The sequence below is a fragment of the Melospiza georgiana genome, chromosome 6, assembly GCF_028018845.1.
Source record: "Melospiza georgiana isolate bMelGeo1 chromosome 6, bMelGeo1.pri, whole genome shotgun sequence".
Lineage (NCBI taxonomy): Eukaryota > Metazoa > Chordata > Aves > Passeriformes > Passerellidae > Melospiza > Melospiza georgiana.
This window is the reverse complement of record NC_080435.1, coordinates 4,365,109-4,387,922: the sequence shown is the minus strand read 5'-3', so window position 1 is coordinate 4,387,922 and position 22,814 is coordinate 4,365,109. Positions and strand designations below refer to the sequence as shown.

The following is a 22,814-nucleotide window of genomic DNA, read 5'->3' as shown; positions in this document are numbered from 1 at the left end:
TATCCAAACTCTGGTTCAAGGAATTGAACCCTGGAAGTATTTCAGGATTTTATATGCCAGTAGTTTTCTCATACAAGTTACAGTATTTTAAAGCTGGGGCTTTTGCTCATGGGGATTTTTTAAGTATGTTTCCTCTTTCAATATTAGAAATCTCAGCAATACCTGCAAAGCAAAACAAACAAATATTCTTAACGCACATGCTACGTGAAGGACCCTCAAATATTCAATGCTACATAGTACAGAAAAAAAAAATCTTAGAAGAAAAAATAAAAACAAGAATAACAAAGTCTAGAGCAAAAAACAAAGAGAAGATATGGATTCGGAATAAACTAAATCTGAACCAAGATTTTTGCAACAATTGAATTATTGTTCGTTTCATTTTCATCTCATCCCATTTCAAACAAAAGCTTCACTGCAGCAAAACTTTCAGCATCTGAAAGAGCTTCTATTCCACTTTTAATAATCATTTACCAAGAACCTGCAGAATATAGGAAATATTTACTAAAATATTATTATAATGACAATTATTTTTTAAAGAAGATACACTGACATTCTACTTCTCACATATTCAAGGTATAGCCCTACCTTGCAGCTTCTTCAACACAGCTACTTCCATTTTCAGCACTTGCTTTGGCTGCTGAGCTGATTCGACCTTCAGTGCAACATTTTCCCGAGTAAGCAAGTCCAGGGCATCGTAAATTTCTCCAAATCCTCCACCTCCTATTTTCCTCAACTATATTAGGGAAAAAGAGAGAACAAAAACATATTTTAAAGAGGGGAGAGGAAAGAAAATAAAACAGCAATACTTCTTTGTTCTGCCTGTCATACTGCAAACGCTGTTTTATTACAAATAGATTTTAAAATAATAATTATATTCTTCAGTACATAAAAGAGCTACTGAATAATTGACCAAGGTATGGCTAACCACAGTTTGAAAGAGAACACACCTGATCCCCATCTGCACTATTGTATGTAGCATAATAGAAGAGTGCAGTAGTATTCCCAGCATGAATCTGGGCAAAGCCAGCATGCTGAATAAAGTCCTTCCTCAAATAGTCACACACAGCCCAGAGATCTTTAAATACAAATGCACAGTGACATTTTTAAAATATACCATCTTTTTGTCCTTTCAGAAATAAGCACACTGAATAATAACGGTATAAAGTCATACCAGTTTTTGGACTTCCTGAAAAGAGGCAGTATTATCTGTTATGTGGAAAGACTTTCATACAGCAGCTAAATCATAAATTAAGAGAAATGACTAAGATTATCTTTGAATATACATCTCAAATGTTACTCACATTCACTTAAAATTCACCAATATCATTCTTATTAACAGACAGACTCAAGAAACTTGCAGCACTGAAAGTTTCATCTGTGCAAGAAAGAGGTAAAAAGAATGCTCATAGCATACTAATTAGTTTGCACTACCTTCAGAGCAAATATTAAAAGGTGTCTCTTTCACTCTGCTTTAAGTGGTCACGGGGAACAGGCACCTCTTTGGTTTTCAATATCAAAAAATGTCAATGCTGTTTCACAAAATGCCTCCCCTGGCTAACATTCTAAAGCTGATAAAAGAGAAAAGGAGACAAAAAAGAACTTACCCTAAGACTAATATGGTTTTCTAAATGTCATCTGAAAGCATACAGTTGCTAACATTATATGACTACACTGTATAAAATGTCATCTAAACTGTCCAGGGTTCTAGAGAGCAGCAATATGCTGACCTATCTTCAGATTCTGAAAAGTAATCTAATGTCTCCTAATTAACACCATCAGACATTTGACTGAGCAGGAAAAACATTTTTTAAAATAGCCTAGGCTTTATGAATAAAGAAGGTAACAGATAACACATGAATTTTCAGCATAGTACAAGCACACCAGTGAGAATACACGGTGAAAAAGGTGAGAGGAAAAGGAAAGAGGTGACACAGCCACCCTCACCCCCTTACAAATGTAGACACATTTATCATCTAACTTCATTTGCCAGCTTTGAGAAATGGCCAGACCACGAAAAACTGCCACTGAAAGTATTGTTTCTCAACATATGTGCTTAAAATAAATTTAAAACAAACAAAACCATCACTACAGTAACAAAATAAACAGATCAATTTATATCTTCAGCTAAAGTACACAAGAATCATTAACATACACCCAATAATTACACCACTCAGTAGTTCCAGGCACAAATTAACCTCTCTTTGAATACAGAAAAAAATACTTTCCATGTCATTTGTCATCGAGTCACACAGATTCAACAATAAGTCCATGTTTTCTTTGCGTTTTTTTTTTTTGCTGCCAGCATCCCTATAGAAGCTTTTCTTGTTGCTTTTCACATCCTTCACCAGTCACAACTGCCAACTGAGCTCTGGCTTTCCCATATATTCATCACACTGAGGCAACATTTCCAGCATAATCTTGGGCAGCCCATCCCTGCTCCCACCTTCTGTTAATTTGCATTTTGCTGTCCAGTTCACACAGGTGGTGACCACTCAACCATACTGGTCTCCTGCCACACCTGCTCAACATCTTTTACCTTGATGAAGACCACATTGTCCTTGTTTACACCAGCATTACAATTTCCCACTTTGCTCTTTAGTTTCAGCCTTCTCTTTTTGCATTTAGCATCTCACACCCCAAACTCTTTCTCTCCATTCTCTCTTTGACTTCTGTGCCTTTATATGCTTCCAGGCTAAAGCATACAATTTTGAACAAGTTTTATCTTTTTGCTTACACTACATATTGAATGGCATTCTTAAATATATCTAAAATCAATTATCATTACAAGCAAGTCTCTCCAAGAAGGGATTGTAATGTTTCAAAAGCAAAAAAGAGGCGCAAGGAAAGGCATCAACAAAGAACAAAAGCAAAAGCTAACAGACAACACTAGAGAAGGGGGTTGTCGCTGGGGAAAAAATATTTTATAATTTTTTTATGCTTACTTTTCAAAATAGAATCACCCTAATTAATGTCTAGGTTAAAATTAAACTAAATTGAACATGGTTTTTAAAAACGTTCATGTCCAAAAATTTTAGATTTGGTTTTCACAACTGCAATGAACAAGGTCCTCAACAATAAAAAAATCCAAAAACCACACTTCAGTTTCTTCTGCTGGGAGCCACTCCTATGAAATCCTGAATTCAGTAAGTCTATTGCCTTAGATGCCATCAAGAAATCCTTAATGTTTGCTACAGAAGATAAGAAATTGAAGAGCTACCCACAGGAAATGCTTTGCACTCATCTACCTGTAATACTGTATCTGGAAAACATAAAAGTGAAAATGTGTAATTACATGAAATGAACTTCAGCATACTTGCAAAATTTTCCAGAAGACAGTAATGTCATCAGCAGTCTTCATTACATAGGAAAGAAAATAAACCTGAAGAAAACACAGCCGCTCTTGCATAGATCAGACAACTAAGTGGTTTTGTGGCTAGAGATATGCATGTTATTATCTATTATATTTTGTATATTATTGTATTTTAAATGGTATTTTATACTATTTGCTCTGATTCAAGACTATGCTTTCTGTTTTTACTTCACTGCTGTATTGAGATTAAATATAAGCAGGTATTTTACAAATACTTATACTCCAGAGATAGCTATTTAGGTTCTATTTACCTGAAAGGAAATATAAAGATTTCCCACACAACATTAATATCAGCTTCCTGCATATTTAAATGAAACATAGGGTACAAGACAGTTGAAATCATTCTTTCTTATGAATTTAAAATTAATGATGAATTTGTATCTTCTATGTTCAGTCTTACAGTTCTGAAAAACTTGAAATAGGAGAGTAATATAAAGTGAGCAATTCAAAATCCATTCACAGTCCACTACACGCACACACAGATACTCTAAATGTTCTATTGTGAACTGGTCTTTTTTTTTTCCCTTTTTTAAAATTCTAAGTTAAAAAACCAAAGTGATCAAGAGGAATGGAGAAGGAACTACAAGAACTCAGCCTGTTTCTCCCAGCAAAAATAGCTTCAACTGGACACTATTTCCCTCAAGATGCAAATCAAGGATATGAACAGCAAAAGGGAACAGAGCTATTTATGGCAAAGTCAATGCTGGCACACAATCAAATGAATACAAATCAGCTGAGAATAAATCTATGCCATAAAATCCAACAAACAAAAGGAAGAGCAGCAAGGCCCTGAAAAATCTTCCAATAAGGAGTAACAAATCTCACAAACCTACTGGTTTCAGGGGAGGGCATCTGACTCATCTCCAAAATGGACTGATATAATCACTGGCTCATTGGGTTCAATATACTAACAGTACTCTTACAATTGTGCTTGGATCAGGCACTACATTGGGATTTAAGAGCTCTCCTAGGTCCTTATCAGGAAAAAAAAAAAAAAAAACAAACACTCTAAATCCTCATCACTTTTCTTTAAAGTAGGGTAAGAGAAACAAGTAGTTTTAAAGCTCATTCACAATTAATTTAATTACTTAGCAAAATATATCTCATAAGAATTTTCAAATTAATTTCAAAGCACAAACCACTTCTTTCTAAAAAGAAAAGAAGACACAGAATTGCAGGAAGGCATACTCACCACCTTCCATCTTTCTTTGACCAATATTCCCACACTGAGGATGTCAGGCTGATCCCCTCCTCCACTCATTGCAACCTCCTGAGGTGATGGAGCCGCTATGCAAAGTCTGTGTCAGTAGAAACCATCCAGATCCCAGGAATGGCTTCCATTTAACCAGTCACTGCAGAGATAGAGCAGAACTCAGTGATTAACAGAATAGCAAGAAATAGAGCAAAAGTTTTGTTTCTCATCCAGCACCTTAACTAGTTTTTGTATCCCACAGTGACTAACATTGAAAGTTTAGTCAAACGGTTTCCAGTACAGAAAAAAATTCAAGGATAGCCTTCCTTAATTTTCCAACTTGCTCTCTCCCAAATCTCCAATACCAATCTCAATATAGAACTAATAAACTTAAACATTTTCAGAGGTATATTCCACAAGCAGTTTCAAATTGCTGCAAGGCATAATTACATTTAAACCTAATTTTAATAATCCCTTTAAAAATTAGTAGCTAATTAAATAATCTAATTAATAACTTATTCAATAATTGTTTAATTAATTTATAGAGATATATAACAACATTGAAATAATATTAAGCAAAAAATTACTATGTTAGAAATAGATACTTAAGTTTCAGTTGCACTGCATACAGACTACTTCACATTTTACAATGTGTTTCACATAGCTAGGATTATTTCTGATTAAATACATCTTAAGTACAATTATCTCAGGCTATAAACAACCGGTTTTGGTAAGGGAAGAAACCCTGTCTTTGGTAATTTTGACAGTTCATTTTTTATTTTATTTTCTGGTTTTAGCAATCATTGCTGAATTGGTTTATAGATAGTATTATAAAAAATTGTACTTTGGAAATTAACATATCCATAATGGCTCCCATCAGCAACTACTACAACCAATTAAAAGTTTATTTCAATTTTTTGAGCTTTTCTAGAACTGGGCTTATTGTTACACTGGTGTAATTATACAAATGTAACTGTTTGTATAAGCCCTCTTATCCAAAGACAACACTCTTTGAAAAGTATGTTTGCTTTAGGCTATTTCCATGGCTTTCAAAATAGCATAACTACAAGTGAACAATGCCTCTCTCCCTGAATCAACACACAAATGATATGCAAAATCAGTAAAATCATTCTGATTTAAATCAGCAGTATGGCCTTCCATGTGGCTAACTGCCAATCTTACTACTGGGACTATAAGATGCTTTTTTAGTAAACATTCCACTGCTTGAACAACCTGGCTTTTTAAGACAAACGTTTGTTTGACACAACAGAAACTGTGGCTGTTTTCCATGGTTTTTCGATATTTCTTTTTCATGTTGTATTTATGCCTTTTTGCTTAAATTGGACATGATGACAGTTGAACCAACTCCAGATAAAAGAAATCCCTCTGGAGAAACATTAATCTGGATTGGCTGAGGATCTAAATTTACACCCAATGAGAGTGCATTATGTGCCTGTAAAGGAGTGTTCATTCAAAATACATAGCCTAAATTTATTTAATTCAAACAAATGAAGGGAAAACAAATTAAGATTGTGTATTATGAGTAACAGCATCCATCCTGCAATTTAATCAGGTTCAACTAAACAAATTCAAATTCTACTGGTGATAGTAAATTCTCCCCTGCAGATAAGGTCAAAGTTCTAAAAAGAACTAGAGCCATTTATGTGAACCCCTTAACATTACTAACCACGGACCACACTCACTGTCTTTTCTAACAGAATTATCATAACACAGGAACAAAGATGAAACAAAAACCCACTAATGAAGGGGCAAAGATCTATTTCCAAAATTACATACTTAAAGCACATACAGTGGCCTTTCCCCTTCTCCCCATTTTAACTCAAATGTTTGCTTTTCTTTCTACCACCTGTCAGTTACATCAAAGCATGGGTTGGTCTTGACAAATTGTTCACTTCTATACTGGAATTCCAAGAAGGTTTTTTTTTTTTCCCTGATATTTGCTTAAAACAAGTAATGGTGAAACTATTCATCTCACCAGAGCAAAATCTAAAATTGCAAGTAAGATTTTTGCTGAAGCTTTCAAACATGAACAAAATTCATCACCTGTAGGAAAAGTGCTTTATTAAATCAAAGATATGACAGTTCAGAGTTTTTTGTTAATTCTGCTATCAGCCTTGAGTCCTGATTTGATCCTTATTTTTTTCTTTTTTTAATACATTTAACTTTACAATTTATAGTCACAACTCTGACAAGTATTTCTGGCAGCTGTGCATTTGTGAATTCTTGAGCAGACTAAGAGAGCATCAGCAACTGGCCCAGAATGCAAAGGTCCAACACATACATTCAAAGAACCACTCTGTATTTTAAGAATTGTTGTAGAAGTACTCTATTGCTGTATGTAATATCTGCATGGCCAAGGTAACAAAAACTTCATTTGTATGCAATTTCTCAATCCTATTCTAATACACTAATTCCTTGTTAAATCTCTTTCATCCTAGATCATTACAAAGCAACCATATCTATTCCATATCATCAAAACCAGGTATTCACAGCCATAAAACACCAGGATCCATTGAACTGTCCTGCATGGGAGGCAAAAGTTCTCTCATGAGCCCCTGAAGACAAGGTGCTAAGCTCCTCCTGAAGCTTAATAATCAACTGCAAGCATTACAAACATGTTGATGTCAAATTGAAGAATCCTATTTTTTCCAAGACTTAAGTAAAGCAGAAGAAGGATTCAGTGATGACAAATTTCAAGGCCAGAAGGCTTGAAATCGGCCCAAACCTTTACCTGATCAGGCTGCTTCATAGCTTCAACCCATTTCAGTGAATTAGCACACACTAATATGTAAGACTCCAATTGTTCTTCACTGCTAACACGTTCCAGTATGTTTCTTTCCTCACAATAAACATAATTTGCTTTGTTTCAAAGTTTAATGCATTTAATTTTAACTTTTTACCACAGGTTACAGTTTTGGTAACCAAATTCCATTTCCAGTAATTTCACTTCATTTAAACACCTAAATACATTTAGTTTTAAGCCTTCCTTCACAGCCATGGGTCTTTTATATGGTCCTCTTTCAAAACACCCCTCTCCTTGCTCCACATTTTTCTTGTGGTGCGGACAACAACATTGAGTTAGACATCCACACTGAATTAGACTCTATCATACCAATTCCTAATATGGAGAAAAGTTTTTCTTATTACTTCTTTGTGGTAGAAGTCTTATTTCGCTAATTTAAGTCTGAAAATGCTTTATACTTTTGCTAAACCACAACACTATCAGACACTTATATATTTATACAGTTATACCCTATAACACTTAAATACCTCCATCCTTACACTCAGACATATTCTTGCTACAAGAATATGGTTTTTAAAGACCTTATTCACAATCTAACCCAGGCAGAGTTTCATTGCTCTGATGTGTTCTCTAATGGTCTTAAAACTGTATAATCTGCAAATCTGTTAATTATTGATGTACTGCAGTGGATAAATATCTTTATATTCCTTACCTAGTAACAGATAACATGTATTCTAGTACATGCAATTTAGACTACAATCACCTTCCCAAATTTATACAGAAGAAAAGGACATTACTAGAGATGACTACATTTAAAGGACTTTTGGACAGATATAAATATGCATTCTTTGGAGGTGGTTCTCAGGTCAAGATTGAAACTGAAATTTCTCTGAATTTGGAAGGATTTGAATTCAGACTGACTGGCCCATTCCAAATTTCACAGATGAATTAAAGACTCATATAAGTAAATATCATTGCATCTGTATTACTGAGATACATTGTTTTCGGCACAGCTCTTTAACAGGCTATAATACTGTTAACAATTTAAGAAAGCTGCAGCATGTTCTGTATTCTACTGAAGCAGATGAATAATTAATGACACACAGTTAAGGTGCAAGCTTTCCCTTACTCATTCAGCAGATGAATCCTTTAGCAGTGCAGTTTTTTAGGTGGCAGCAAGGCTATTTTCAGCAAAACAAATATGTCTTTACAATTCTCCTAAAAAAGTAACAGTCACTCTAATTGCAATAGATATAATTAAATTCTGTATTCATGAACTCATCAGTTTGTCACTTCAGAGGCACTTTTCAAGATAACACAACTACAATGAAAGACAATTAGCCCTCTGTCAAATTTATTTCCAGGTGAGAGGTCATGGAGTAACTAGGACAAGAGAATGAGGATAGACTGTTCCATAACATAAGCCTTTGATGGGAAATGATTACAGTATAAAACAAGAACAGGTAAAGGAGCATTAGAGCTAATCTCCAGAATGCTGTACAGACATCCATTATTTAAAACCTTTCTATTCACTTTAACTGATTTTAACTACACATTAGCCTTGCAAAAGATGAATTTACCCAATCCAAGTACACTAAGAGATTATATGGTATTTGAAAACAACAGTGCAAAAGTTCCAGTAAAAAGGGCAATCCTTGAAAGTAATTTGTGTACATGTCTAGAATTCCCTTAGAGATAGCCTAAACTGAAGCCAACCTCTGCTTACCAGCCTATATAGATGCTTAAATTCAGACCTAAGGTTGAAAAAGTAGCACAGACAATTTTGGCCTAATGTAGATACTGTAAGTTCCAGGACAAAGCAAGGGAGCACAGAAGATTACTTCTGTTCCATAGAAAGGAACATATGTCATGTTGCCTCCACTATGGAATAGTATTGACCTTTTGATATTGGGAACTCTCTGAGCATACTAGGAGCCCTACCTGCCTGCCTTCAACTCATTCAAAAAATTAGTAAACCAACTGAAATCTGCCTAAGATGGTTTCCATTTCTGTATTTTCTAATTTTAATCAGAACTTAAAGAACAAAGAACATTTTAAAAGGCCAGCATAAAGGGAAAATCAGGGCAGGAAATGTTCAAAGGTCCTAATTTCACCACATTTACAGCAAAGCCCACAGTCTTAGAAAGGCTAAGAACATGTTCAAATTGTTAATTCCAGGGACAGAAATTATTTAAATGCGTCTATTTGAACATCCAAACTAGAAAGCCATCCTACACTTAAACCTGAATATTTTCTAAATACATCCATTAAAAGCTGGTGTTTTGAAAAATCATCATTCATCACATCAATGAGAAAATTGAATTTAAAATCTTGACTTAAATTTCCAACTGTACTGGTTGTGATGAAAATCTTTTTAAAAATTCAACACAGAATATGTAATTTTAGGTTTTTCTTTCTCAAATGCTTGGGTGCCAAAAATACTCATCACCATTTGCAGATTCCAGGTGTGAAAAGCTCCCAACTGCCTTGTGTGCTATTGCCAAAGAGTCTGTATTTCCTTCTGGCAACTTCTGCAGTTGTTATTACAAAGGTGGTGAAATTTTCTCAGTTGGAAGATGGAGTTAAAAATATAACATTTAGTTTCCAGTTTTATTTTAAAAATATATATGTTTCAAGCTACCACGCTCTTTTCAGTTTGCAAGAGAATTCAGTACCAAAATATTATGAAAACCCAAGTAAGGCAATGTTTATCAAAGGAGTGTATTATCTCTCACTAAACCAACTAATTCATGTAGCAAAACCATACAAGTTTTAGGCTCACAAAACCCTCTTCAAGTCCAAAATAGAATTTACAACTTGAAAATTAAATTGGACTTAAAAGCATTTGCATTGAAGTAAACTTCAGTGTTTCTTGATCAGACCAACTAAAATAAGGGGACTCTATATCTTGCCATAGAGAAAGGAAAGCATCTGCATGCATATGATAGGAGGAGATTATATGGTTGTGACACCTATCAGAGAAGCAGAATGTAATTTATCACCTTTAGAAAAACAGAAAAATTCAGTCAGGGGAGAATTAGAATGAGTTATATATCAAAAACTCTATTTAATCCATGACCTTTTTACCATGACATTTTTCAGATGCTTGAGTTAATTTCCTAATTTGATCTGTCCCACTAGAGCACAAAGGCTTATGTCAGAAAAAGAGAAAGAACAGAAGTTAGCTGTAGGGAACAGGGAAAGGCTGGACAACTGTGTTGCTTTCAACTGAAACCAGTTGATGAACTTCAACCTCAGGTGCAAAGCCTTTAGTACTATTGTGGGAACCTAACCTGTGGGAAAGTGAAATTCACTCTCAATTTTTTCCCACAACTCCGAGTGAGTTCCAAATCAAAAAGCAGATTGTGAAACCTCATTAATTACTCAAAAATTAATTTTAAAACCCTAAAAGTGTCACTTGTTAAAAAAAAAAACCACTTGTATTTCTCTGTCTTAGATTCACCAAGACTGTTGTGGTATTGACAACAAACCTAAATAGAACTAGAACCATGGACTTTTGCAATAAAAATTTGTTTTACTTGTCAAGCCTTCTTCAAAGAAACTTGAAAATTCTGTTCTGCAATTACCTTAATTATGCAAGGTTTTACAATAATAATTTTTTAAGATCCTAAGAAAATTTTCATTGTAGGAAAGTGGTAGTGAAGTGTGGTTTTGAACAAAGACAGCTTGAAGTCAAACAGTTAAGATATTTTAAACAGTGGCACAGTGTTATAATATCAAACTAATTATTATCTGGATTTACCAGCAAAATTAAAATCTTTGCTTCCAGTTTTTTGAAATGTCAGAATACTAAGTCATCCTTTTAGGATAAACTCAGAATATTAATAGTTCACCATTTATATTCCAAGGAATAACAGAAATTGATCTTTTAAGATGCTCCAAACTATTGACCTTTTGACTAGTACTATATATTATTTCATAAATCCATTTTCTGAGAAAAGAAAAATATAAATGCCCAGCACCTGCATACAACACACAACTAGGGGAGACAAGAAGGCAAGCAATACACTGCTCTGAAGAACTTCTGCCAAAGCCTATGAAACTCTTCAGAGTAGATACACAGCAATGTACAGAGAAGAGCTGCTGCTAAGGACTGTGTGAGAATGATGCAAGGGAATATATACAGCTAAATGCTTAATCCAAACAACTAAAGTTCAGGGCAAACTCGAATTATAAATGGAAATAACACAAGTTTTTGGAAAATACAAGAAAATTGGCAGAGAAACTTTGATGAGACATTCAGCTAGCATGTGAATAGCAAAATGTTGTCTGCACTGACACATTCAAGTGATCAAGAGGGCTGCCAGTGGCACAGAAGCAGCGCAGCTGGCAGCCACATGACTGCTCTCGCAGCACTGTGCTCAGCCTGCAGCACCAGCCATGAAGTGACCTGGACTCGTGAACAAAACCTGAGCATTCTCTTGATGTATCAGTGTATAAAGCACATCACAAAGACATGGTGAGTGAAGCCTGACAGCTTGCTAAGCAGAACAGGGAAAAGAACAGAGGAAAAGATCTTTTTTCAGTCTGTTATGTCTGATCTCTTAGCATCCTTATCTTTAGGGCACATAACTAAATCTGCTGCAGTATTGTGATAAAGAGAGGACACAGGCTGTGAGTAGATAGGTGTGCCATCTCCTTAAATACAGCTCTTAAATAAAGCTCTGCTTTTTGCTAATGTGTGAAATGAGGTCAGCAACTACTACACCAAGCAGGATGACTCCAAAAGAGCCTAGCTGACAGGATGAACATGAGGGAGTCCACACAGTGCAGGACATCTACCAAACTCTGACAGGACTCCTCAGTGAGGGGAACACACACCCATCCTGCCACGCAACACAGCAATCCCTGACAGAGTTAAGGAGGGAAGACACAGCATCACGTTACAGTTTATGCAGTAACACCTCAGTTGTTCAAGGAGCATTGTACTTTTCAGCAGCAGATCAAGAACACTAAAAAAGTCAGGCACAAAGATGAAAAACCACAGTGACACTCTTGCCAAGACCAATTCAACACTGCTGTCAACACCCCTAGCACAGAGAGTAAGACACAGCCACATAAGTGGGTCCTTATGCACTGCCAAATGACAGGAGAGGTGGGAAATAGCTTGGTGTCTGGCTCTGGTGAAGGAAGGAGGCACTAAGGCAGGTGAATAAACATATGATATACTGCCAGCAGAGCAGCACAAGTTGCTACTTTATCTTCAGTTTGGCATGGCTGTAGAGAGAGGTTCTGTACAGTGCCAGGAAGTCTCTCTTGTTCACAGAATATTTCACAATCATCACATGGGCTCAGGCAACATCAAATCTACAAGTACAATACACAACAACAAAGGAGATGGCTGTATCTCATCTAAGACTGCCTAACCAGTTTGTCCCTAAAAAATATTGGTGCTGGAAACTACAAAGGTACAGGAGCTTCAGTCAGCAATGTGGCTTGGTCAGAGTATGCACTTGTTTTACAGCTGCAGTTGAAGGTGGCTTCAAGCAACAGTGACTGAAACTTGAGCTCCTAATCCAAGGTCCTTCAAGGTTTGAAATGGAAGACATGCATTAAAGAACCAAAATGGAACTTTGGCAAAGGTATTTAAAGTTGGGACAAATCCAAAAATATCAACTTAATTTGCAGCAGAAAAAAAATTAGGTCAGACAGGAGAAAAGCAGATAGCATGGACAGCTAATCAGAAGAGGAGACAGGCTGCATCAGACCAAAGATCCACCTAGTCCAATCTTCTGTCCCTGACTATTGCCAGCAGCTGATGGCTAGGGAAAAATACAAAGACACACAAAGCATGTGATTACCCTTGCCAGAATATTTTCTGGGGATATAGCAAGCTGGGACACAAAACGCCAAGTGCCAAGGATGGTATTTAACTTTTTTTGTCTCCGAGTTCATCAAAACTTTTCTGAACCATAAAAACTTTACCACTCCTAATGCTCATAAAGCAAATTGTAACCTAACTCCATGCTGTAGGAAGAACATCTTTGTTTCCAGTTTGCCTTTCACTGGTTACATTTGAGATTCATTAACCCTTGTACAGGAAAGCAGTGTATGGTTGCTCCCTGTTCACCTTTCAGTCCTACACAAGGAATACACCCCTACCATATGCCCCCTCATTTACCTCTTCAACTATTTGGTCATTCACTGATTTTGATCATCACCTGTGTATTTTTCCCAGTTGTACTATATCCCCTCTGAGATCCAGAGACCAGCATTGTTAGTAAGCACTAACCTATTATTTTCACAGAACCTGCAAAACCACATTCAAAAGAATGAAGTTCACCATTGAACATTTTAAAATTATTTATCCTATGTCAACTGCTTTATGATTATTTTCATTCATCATTACCTCAGAGTAGCAAGGTCTTTCTCCAGTCCTCCATCTTCCTTTTTGCTAATTTTAATACCCTTGTATCACCAGACTATGTAATTTCAGTATTTGCCTCGTGTCGAGATCATCTGTAAATATACAGTACAGTACAGAGAGCTACCCTTTTTAGGCTGATGAGTTATCATTTATTAAGATCAATATTTTCACTCAAGTTCCATTAAAAAATATTTTTGCACAAAGTGTTCACATATAGAAAACCTGACTCACCATTTTCCATCTGGATCATTAACAGCTCTGCTTTCAAATTTGGAATGGATTCCTTGGGTACCTAAACACAATGCTCCCTCAAAATAAGGAGATGGACAGGATGGGGCCTTGAACAACCTGGCAACCATGGCAGGGGCTGGATCTAGATGATCATTAAAGTTCCAATCCAAACTATTAAAGGGACAATTGAGACAAACTGCTGGGTGACTTCATGGTACTGTATGACCAGGAGATAAAAAGGCAAATGAGGTTCTATGTGTGTACATATAAAATTATGTGTATCAGAAAAATAATAACTAACTGTTATCATTAAACACATGAACAAATCTTAACTGTTCACTAAACACATGAGAAACTATTAGCAATCAAGAATAAGATCTTGTTATTATGATATAAGAAATATTGTAAGTAAATATTCAGAAAGAAAAGATGGCAGCTCAATGCTAAATAGCAGTCCAAAAAAAAATCAAATCTTAGGAATTCAGACAAAGCAGATGACAACATGAAGATCGTGTGTATATCCATGGTTCACTAATATATTGAGTATTGTATACAATAGCCCTTCCTATCTAAAAAAAAAAAAAAACAAAGGAAAGAAAAAAGAAAATAGAACAAGATAATCAGGGCTACAAACTAGTTTCCACATGAAGTAATGACTTACGATTTTTTTCAAAGGATGATGGAAAGTAGAGAGAGGTACTTGACAGAGATCTACAAAATTATTAGGGAGATATAGAGTTTAGCTAGGAATCAGCTATTTATGATGTCATTTAATAAAGGAAGAAAAAAACAAAACAAAATAGGTCAGCAGGAGCCAGACTCAGAGAAAACTAATCTGTGAAACTTCTTGCAAAAGGATACTGTGAATACTAAAAGTTTACAATGGTTCAAGCGAACAACAGTCAACTACATGAAAAAGAAAACTACTGTAGGTTACCAAAAATACACATTAAATATATTTAGTGCAGGAAGTCCCTTACTAAAAAACAGAAAAGAACTAGAGGGAAGTATAATTTATATTATCTGTGGTCTTGTACTTTTCCTTAGGCATCCATGCATGACTACTGCTGAATACACATCTACCCTACTCTAGAATTTTACATTCACACATTATGTTTGGGAAGATGGAGAAAGGACAGAGAAATTATTCTCCCTGTACAACATATATTTAAATTATTTGAACTGATGAGATGCAACCCAAAATATTGTGCATAATTTTCTGTCAGTTACTTGAAAGAAGCTTCCACCCTAAAAGTGTTGACTAGCTAGCTGTTACGGGAGTGGCATCATAAAGCAAAACAATTCAACTCAAGTAAACTCTTCTTCTCTGGCACTTATGTGAAGTTATTTTGAAAAAATATATTATAAACACTCAGGAACTCCAAATATTATTTGTTCTATCACTTCAACTTCTATTTTACACATGTTCTCCCTTCCACTTTGTGTTGGGTTTCGTGCTGTCTCAGTGTTTCCATACAGATTTTCTTCCCTCTGCCTCACTTCAGAAATACTTGGAAATGCCTCTAATCTTTATACTCAAATAATTTGATAGCTTGAATGCAGAGAACTAATATATTAATACACATTTCCTAACCTCAAGACTATCTCTATCTTAATAAAGTTGGTGCAGATATCCAGGGTCAGATTTTTGACAATGAAAATTCACAGAATACATTTTAAATCACTGACAGTCAGATACAGCAAGGTTACAGTTTGAATAGAAAGAAAACTTTAATGTAAAAACTAATTATTACTTCTGGCAGTTGCAAAACATAGGACAGTAATTTTTATACAGGTGACAGGACAAAAATTTTAGACTGCTAAATGCCCAAGCTTCAAGAGAAACAAACATATTAAAAACCACAACAAATGTGAATTTTGTATCTACTTTGTTACTTCAAGGAACTCTCAATACTTAACTTTACCACAAAAAAAAAAAAAATTAAATCTCTTAGGAGTAGTCATAAACAATTGCTGTAAAAGAACTGCAAAGACTTATGACTCTCTTTCCACTAATAAGTTTCTATGTAAAACTGATGAAAAAAAGGACAAAAATTCCAAAATCTTGCTGCCACTTGATACAATATTCATATCTCTTAATATACTTTTCACTTTTCTAAATGGTTTTGGTTGGATATTCCTCAACATTTAACTAAATTCTAGTATTTTCTACCTTTCCCATAGAAAACACATTACAAGCAAATCCTGACTACATCCAATACCATGGAAGCTTGCTTTGTTTTGGATTAAAGCATTTTTTCCCTCATTTCATTCAGCACATATACACCTATTTATGACATGGCACTACTTGCATACAAGAAAGAAGTCTACAAAGATTTCTACATTGTTTGCTAGAGAAGTGATCACACACTTTTAGTGACATAGAACTTCCTTCCCCAAGGAGACCAGGCTTTTACCACATCATGAAATATTTAAAACCATACAAGACCCTACAGCATGCAGCAAAAAACAGGGCAAAAGTATGCTTTTTAATCCATTTGTTGGTCACTATCAATTGTCAAGGCTGATAAAAGGACAATCTGTTCCTGGGCATTTTGTTGAGCTGGTAGCTGGTGATGGGAACAAGAGAAGAGATTCAAGTTTCAAGGGCATTTTCAGAAGTTTTTTTTAAGTGTTGATGGCTGCAGTATTGAATTGCAAAAGTGACTTTAATTTGCTTCCATCCAACAGCTTTGCTTCAGTCTGGCAGCTAGTAAATAAGATTTCCATAACCACTAACAATTGTTCAGTAATAATTTTAAAGCTGAAAATTTTTTAAAAAAGCATGAGAGGCTTACATTTACTTCTAAGAGAAAAAGCACTCATGGATAGAGCAATAGTCATATTCTCAAAATATTAAAATAGTTCAATCAACTAGCTAGAGATTTCTTTCTTTGTGTGTGTGTGAACTTAAATTGCCATGCATATGATGATGCATAAGAAATTAGGCATATTAATCAAAACATGCAACAGATTTTAAAAAAAAATCATGGAAATTACTTCCCATCACCATGTTTAGACTATAACATACAATTCACACACATGAAGCCTAAATAAATAAACAAATCCTCTGGGTTTGCCTTTAATACATTAACAGCTGCCTCCTTCAGGTTCTGTTACATTTCAGGTCCAATACTCTGCTCTAGCCTTCACCTTCACACAGCACAGAACAGCAGCCATGTCAAGAAATCCCAGCTCTTGCCTGAGAGCCAAGCAGCACAGCAGAAGGGCATCCAAACCTCTCACCAGAAAGGGCCTGAGGAAAAGGAATTAAATGGGAAAAGGGGAGAGGAGGAGGATGGTGCTACATGTTCTAACTAACACCTTCATGCTTCTCTCACATTTCTTGTTTCTACTTCCTCATAATTGCTGAGGCAGCCATCAAAGAGCTTCTTCTCTGTTCAAGATTCTCAGGTATAACTACATCAAAGCAAAAATTAGTTCAGGGAATCAGAAACATAGATTATATATAATACTACTATGCTAACATACTTTTTTATAAAGAATATGACACAACACTTTTTGATACATATCTATATATATACATTACGTGCATGTGTGTTTTTATGCTATACACATATATGCTTACATTATTTACATATTTATTCCACTGCTATATTTTTTACAGAATATATATTTATACACTGCTATATTTTTTACAGAAATACAGAACTTTGTAACTGTATCAATGAGGATTCATGTCTTCAACCACAACTACTTACAAAAAATGGCAGCAAATTTGAGAATATAGCTACATATAGATTCAAATGAGTATGCCCTAACACTTACCAAATGGGTATGATATTTTAAAAAGTGAATTACTAAAGTAATGGGAGAGGGGTATGTTTAATAACAATAATTTAAACCACTGCTATCACTGATCATCTTTACAATATTAAAAAAAAAAAAAAAAGTGGTGCAGACAAAAAAGCAGAACTTTGTGGGTCATGGAGGAAAAACTTAAACTAATATCTGCAATAGTACTGAAGTTGTTTATAGATGTTTAGTGCTACTTTCCAGATCCATCTTTGGAGGCTGCTCTATAGGATTCTCTTGAGGCACTGGGTGAAAGGTGTTAAGCTACAGGCAGAATAATGTTTTTTGCCATTTATACACTGTCTGAAAATTCACCATAATGCACAGTGAATGCTAATGCACTTATAAAAGTGCCTTGCTTGTGGGTGGTATAGGTGCATTTCGTATAATTTGGACAGCAAAGAATCTGGTCCCAATGATGAATTTATCATGACTGGAAATGTTAAAAAGCCAGCAGCTGTGGCTCAGGGAAAACTTTCACAGTAGAGTCTTTTTCTGATATAAGCAGCAAAGGCATCCAGGCTGTCTGTGCAAGTGCCAGGAGGCAGCGATAGAAGACGGGACACTCCTGTCAGGGGCAGCCCCCTCTCAGTACCGAAGCCATCAGGGCTGGCCGGCGGCTCAGCACCCTGGCCAGCTCCGGCCGGCAGCGAGCGGGGCCAGGACGGCGCCCCGAGCCCCACCGCTGCCTTCCAGGGGCCCACAGATATCAGTGAGATGCTGCCAGGTCAGACAGCACGTTCACAAGGACGCATTTGAATAACTTGTATCTTAATAGGAATTTTCAAGGAGATCTATGATTTAAAGGTTCCTGAAACATAGAACACTCCAGATGATAACGGATATTAAAGTTTGGAAAGGATAAATTAAACCGCTTTGGTAACTATGGGTCACTAGCTCAACATCAATTCCAGACAAATAAGGGGACTTGACTAATAAAGAACTAAAGGAAGACACTATAGCTATGGCCATTTAATTAAGTTCCCCGTCCTATCAAACTAACTTTTTACTATGGCATTACAAGTTTGGTCTGTAAGGGTAATAGTTATTATTCTACTTCTGTAAGACATCTAAGTTCCTATCACACTGTAGTGTCTTTCTGCCAGAAAATCAACAGATCATACACAAAATAATAGGTCCCAAAATATAAGTGAACTGAACAAATACCTCTCTAATTACTCCCACAGTAATCAATTTCCTACTTAATACTGAAACATTTTTTACTCAGGAAAAAATTATGAAGTTTGTAGTTGATACTGAGATCAGGAAATGATAAAGGACAAATAGCATCAAGAGGTTGCACAGATGGCAATCAAACTACACACGTGCCAGCTTAGATAAAACAAGATTTTATCCATCAAGGACCAAAGAACAAATGGAAACATTACCTAACACAAAGGAGTAATCCATTATTGCTGATATATGTATTTGTTGGATTACTAAAGTTATGGAAATTATGGATGAATAGGCAAATAAATACTAAGAGAGATCATAATACCTCTCTATCCTCATTGTAGGATTGCTGCTACAATATTATATCCCATTCTGGTGTTCAGAATTATGAAGCTCAGTTCCTTCAGATTATCTAATACAAATTGCTTTAGTCAAGAAAATTGCAAAAGATCTTAATTCTGACACACAAATCATACAAGTTAAAAGTCAAATCTTTAGATTCCTTCAATGCATACAAATATCTCCAAGATCTTTAGCTTTCATTAATAAAAATACTCTACTAATAGAATATCTCATTAACTCTTTCAATGGATTTCTCATTACTGACAATTCTTAAAAGACAGCACAATGATTTTCTACACTATATACTCTTAATCAACTACTACTAGCACACACAATTCAGAGAAGCCCTAGGGAAGCTGGTTTTACACATAAAGTTAGCCTCAACAATCACAACAATTCCTTTGGTCTTCACACGGTCAGACTGAGTAAAGTGATGAGGCTTTTGTCTTTGGAAGTTAATTATACAAGCATATTTCATTATGAAAATACAATTATCCTAGGCATATTTCATTTGCTGGGACTGTCTTAAGTTCAGATAAAACATTCCAGGGATCAGTTGAAAAAATAAAACATGGCAGAACGATGAGGCATGAAAATCAGTAAGTTTATATATTACAAACATGGGCTTCAAGAGGCTCTCAAAAATTATAGGAATTTCCTACACATCAGAAGAGTACAAGATCAGATTTTAACTATCTTCCAAACAAATGTACAACTATTCCTAAAAACAAAAGAGCAAAGTTTCTGAGAAAACCTTTACAGGCTTTCAGTTTATCCCTTACTTAAATAACAAATAGTACTGAATAACAGTTTTACATGTTTTAGGAAATATGGGCTGTATGTAAATAAAGACATGAAGTTCCAAATCCCTCCAAATTAAAGCCAGGCTACAAAAATAATCCTGATTGCATTGTTGATCTATAACCTGCCATATTTGTATATTTTAAATGTTTGAACACTTGATCTATAGAAATAATTTGTCTAACACTGGAAATTTTACTTCAGATTGACTGAGAGGAGATTTAACTTTGTAGATATGGAAACAGTTACACATGACATCATTATGGCAAAGTGTAATAACCCTACACTGATACCAGTATTCTCTAAATTCTTGAATTTACATAAAGGAAATACAGTTCTATGGTGGTTTTTTAAACACCAACAGTCATTACATTTGCTTGAAGCATATTCAGCTTTAAACTGTGGTGAGATACTTCTGCATTTTAAAATTATTATTTAAACAACAACTAATTTCAACTCTATAAGAGCATAATGTAGACACACAATCATATGGCAAGCAGGGTTATGAGATTTCTGCTGAGGAAGACGACACATTCAATGATATGGCTGAAATCTGTGTACAGTCGGTGTTTTTTTTTTTTTGTAATACCAGAAGATAGAATAGAAATAACACAGTTAAGAGTAGTAATAACTACATTCTTATTTATTAAGATCAAGATTGAGTTTTTATGTGTTTCAGAGTAAGAAATATAAAAGCACTTCATAATATGCCAACACCAAATATGACCAACATCTACTGCATGGCTACTCATATGTCAATCACAGTCCTGATTCAGACCATAAATCAATTCTGTCCAAACCTTTACTCCAGGAAAAAGAAATATTTCAGTGAGCAGGGCCTTACAATAGAATTGAAGTATTAACTGCCAGTTCCAACAAGCCAGACGAAGTACAGCTGCTCCCTGATTACGAGAGGAAAATGGGCTGATCAAGGAAAGATACTTACAGAAGCACTGCCACATGACTGAGGTATCCTGGGCTCAAAATTAATGAAATATATCAGAACAACAGGAAGAAATGTCCAGTCTGAAATTAGCACGCTGCCCATATTTCCTTCAAATTAACAGAGAAGAAAGTGCACCATCACCTCAAAGCAGCCTTTCACATAAAATGTTCCTCTTTCTCTTGTGTCCTCCCTGAACTGACAATAGGCAGGAAAACCTGTCAGCTGAGCATGCAGGCTACAGTAAACGAAAGGATCTGGTTATGACTATCTCAGCTATGCATTCAGGGTGAAGTTGCACATAATAGCATGACCTAGCAAGAGTTACAAACAGATATCAGCCAAAAAACAATACAAACAACTCCGTTTTTACAATCATTCTCTGCCAAGTTAGTGAGTTGACTCGGTGTAGCTCAGAGATCAAAGGGCACTAGAAAAGGCTCTGGCAGAGAACATAATTTTCCATTTAAAAGGAGTAGCCAACTGCTAGACTGGTTTAACAATAATGCACATTTTCTACTGCAGGAGCTAATGTGTGAAAAATATTCTTATATCCATGTTCATCCATATATAAATAACAAGTATCACCAGTCAGTCAATAACAGAGCTCCTTTCCAGCACACATCTCCTTCACTGTAAGAGGGGTAACCCTTTACTGGGGTTTGCTCCTCAGCTTCAGCATCAATTTCTTAGTTCTTGGCTGGTCAAGACGAGACCTGACTGGCTTAGCTAGCACGTTGCTCCACAAGATCAGTCAATCCTTTCTTCATACTAATCTATCCTGTGAGTCTTTCAAGATTTTTCTCTAACCAGATGAATTATTCAACTGGCTTTCTCACTGGATACATTGTCTTGCTCAAAACTGTAGAACTGTAATTTCACCTAAAACCATCACAATTATCAGAATAATCTCTAGATCTTAATGAAAAAGCACAAAACGTCACACAGAAAAAGAACAGTGATCCAATCCTCTTCTTTAACTCTCAGAGTGCAACATGACAGTTTGTTCTAGGCTGACTTGACTCAGGGAATTATACTTTGATTTTATTTATAGACTACTGCAGATGGAAAATCAAAGCATCACATATGAAGAGGGCATTTAATTCAATCAAACTCAAGGAATACAAAGTCATGCTTCATCTGATACATTTTCTATCAGTTTATAATGCCCATTCTAGATCTATTAAGCTCAAGATGCTGATAAATGAAAGGCAAGAAAATAATTATTTCAAGGCAGCATATAACTCAAGAATACAAATACCTTCTAAAAAGTCACCAGTTTGATGCTGAAAAGTATATTCTATTTACAGATCACTGTCTCCCTTCTTTTCTAATTCTTCAACACTGCAAAGCTAGAGTCATACTTCATGCGCTCAAAGTCACACTGCTTGCCACGAGTGGCATTTGAAGCATCACTATGGCAACAAGTAAATTGACAGCTGCAAGATCCATCCTGCTGATACACCATGTAACCGAGCAATCTAATTCTTACTGTGTTGAACAACATTGTATCCAATAAGTGCGGTTAAAACCCTCACAAAACGTCAGTACTCGGAGACAGAGCATGACAAAAGCAACAAATACTATCTAAGAATTATCTGGGAAGTGACAGAGAGCAGAACTAACCCCCTCTCAGAATCAATAGGCAGCTGTTGACTGAAGGCAATTCCCAACTACTAAAAAGACGCAAGCTCTGAAAGGCAAGATCTCTCCTAACTGTGGATGAGACTAGTGGAACAAATTTTGTATAACTTCAGTTTGAGAGAAGTGTATCAAAAACATAAGAAAATTATT

The 22,814-nt window shown here is 35.6% G+C and overlaps 1 protein-coding gene across 3 annotated transcripts in view; it reads right to left on the bottom strand.

Annotated features, from left to right (window-relative positions):
• Positions 1–22,814, bottom strand: part of TTBK2 (tau tubulin kinase 2) — an 81,212-nt gene that overhangs the window by 54,262 nt on the left and 4,136 nt on the right. For all 3 annotated transcript variants that reach the window (XM_058025725.1, XM_058025727.1, XM_058025726.1), the window contains exons 2-3: positions 4,563–4,722; positions 586–733 (exon numbers count right to left, since the gene is read on the bottom strand). In XM_058025725.1, the coding sequence (XP_057881708.1) occupies positions 586–733; positions 4,563–4,631 (217 nt within the window). In that variant the 5' untranslated portion in view covers positions 4,632–4,722. The remainder of the gene's footprint in view (positions 1–585; positions 734–4,562; positions 4,723–22,814) is intronic.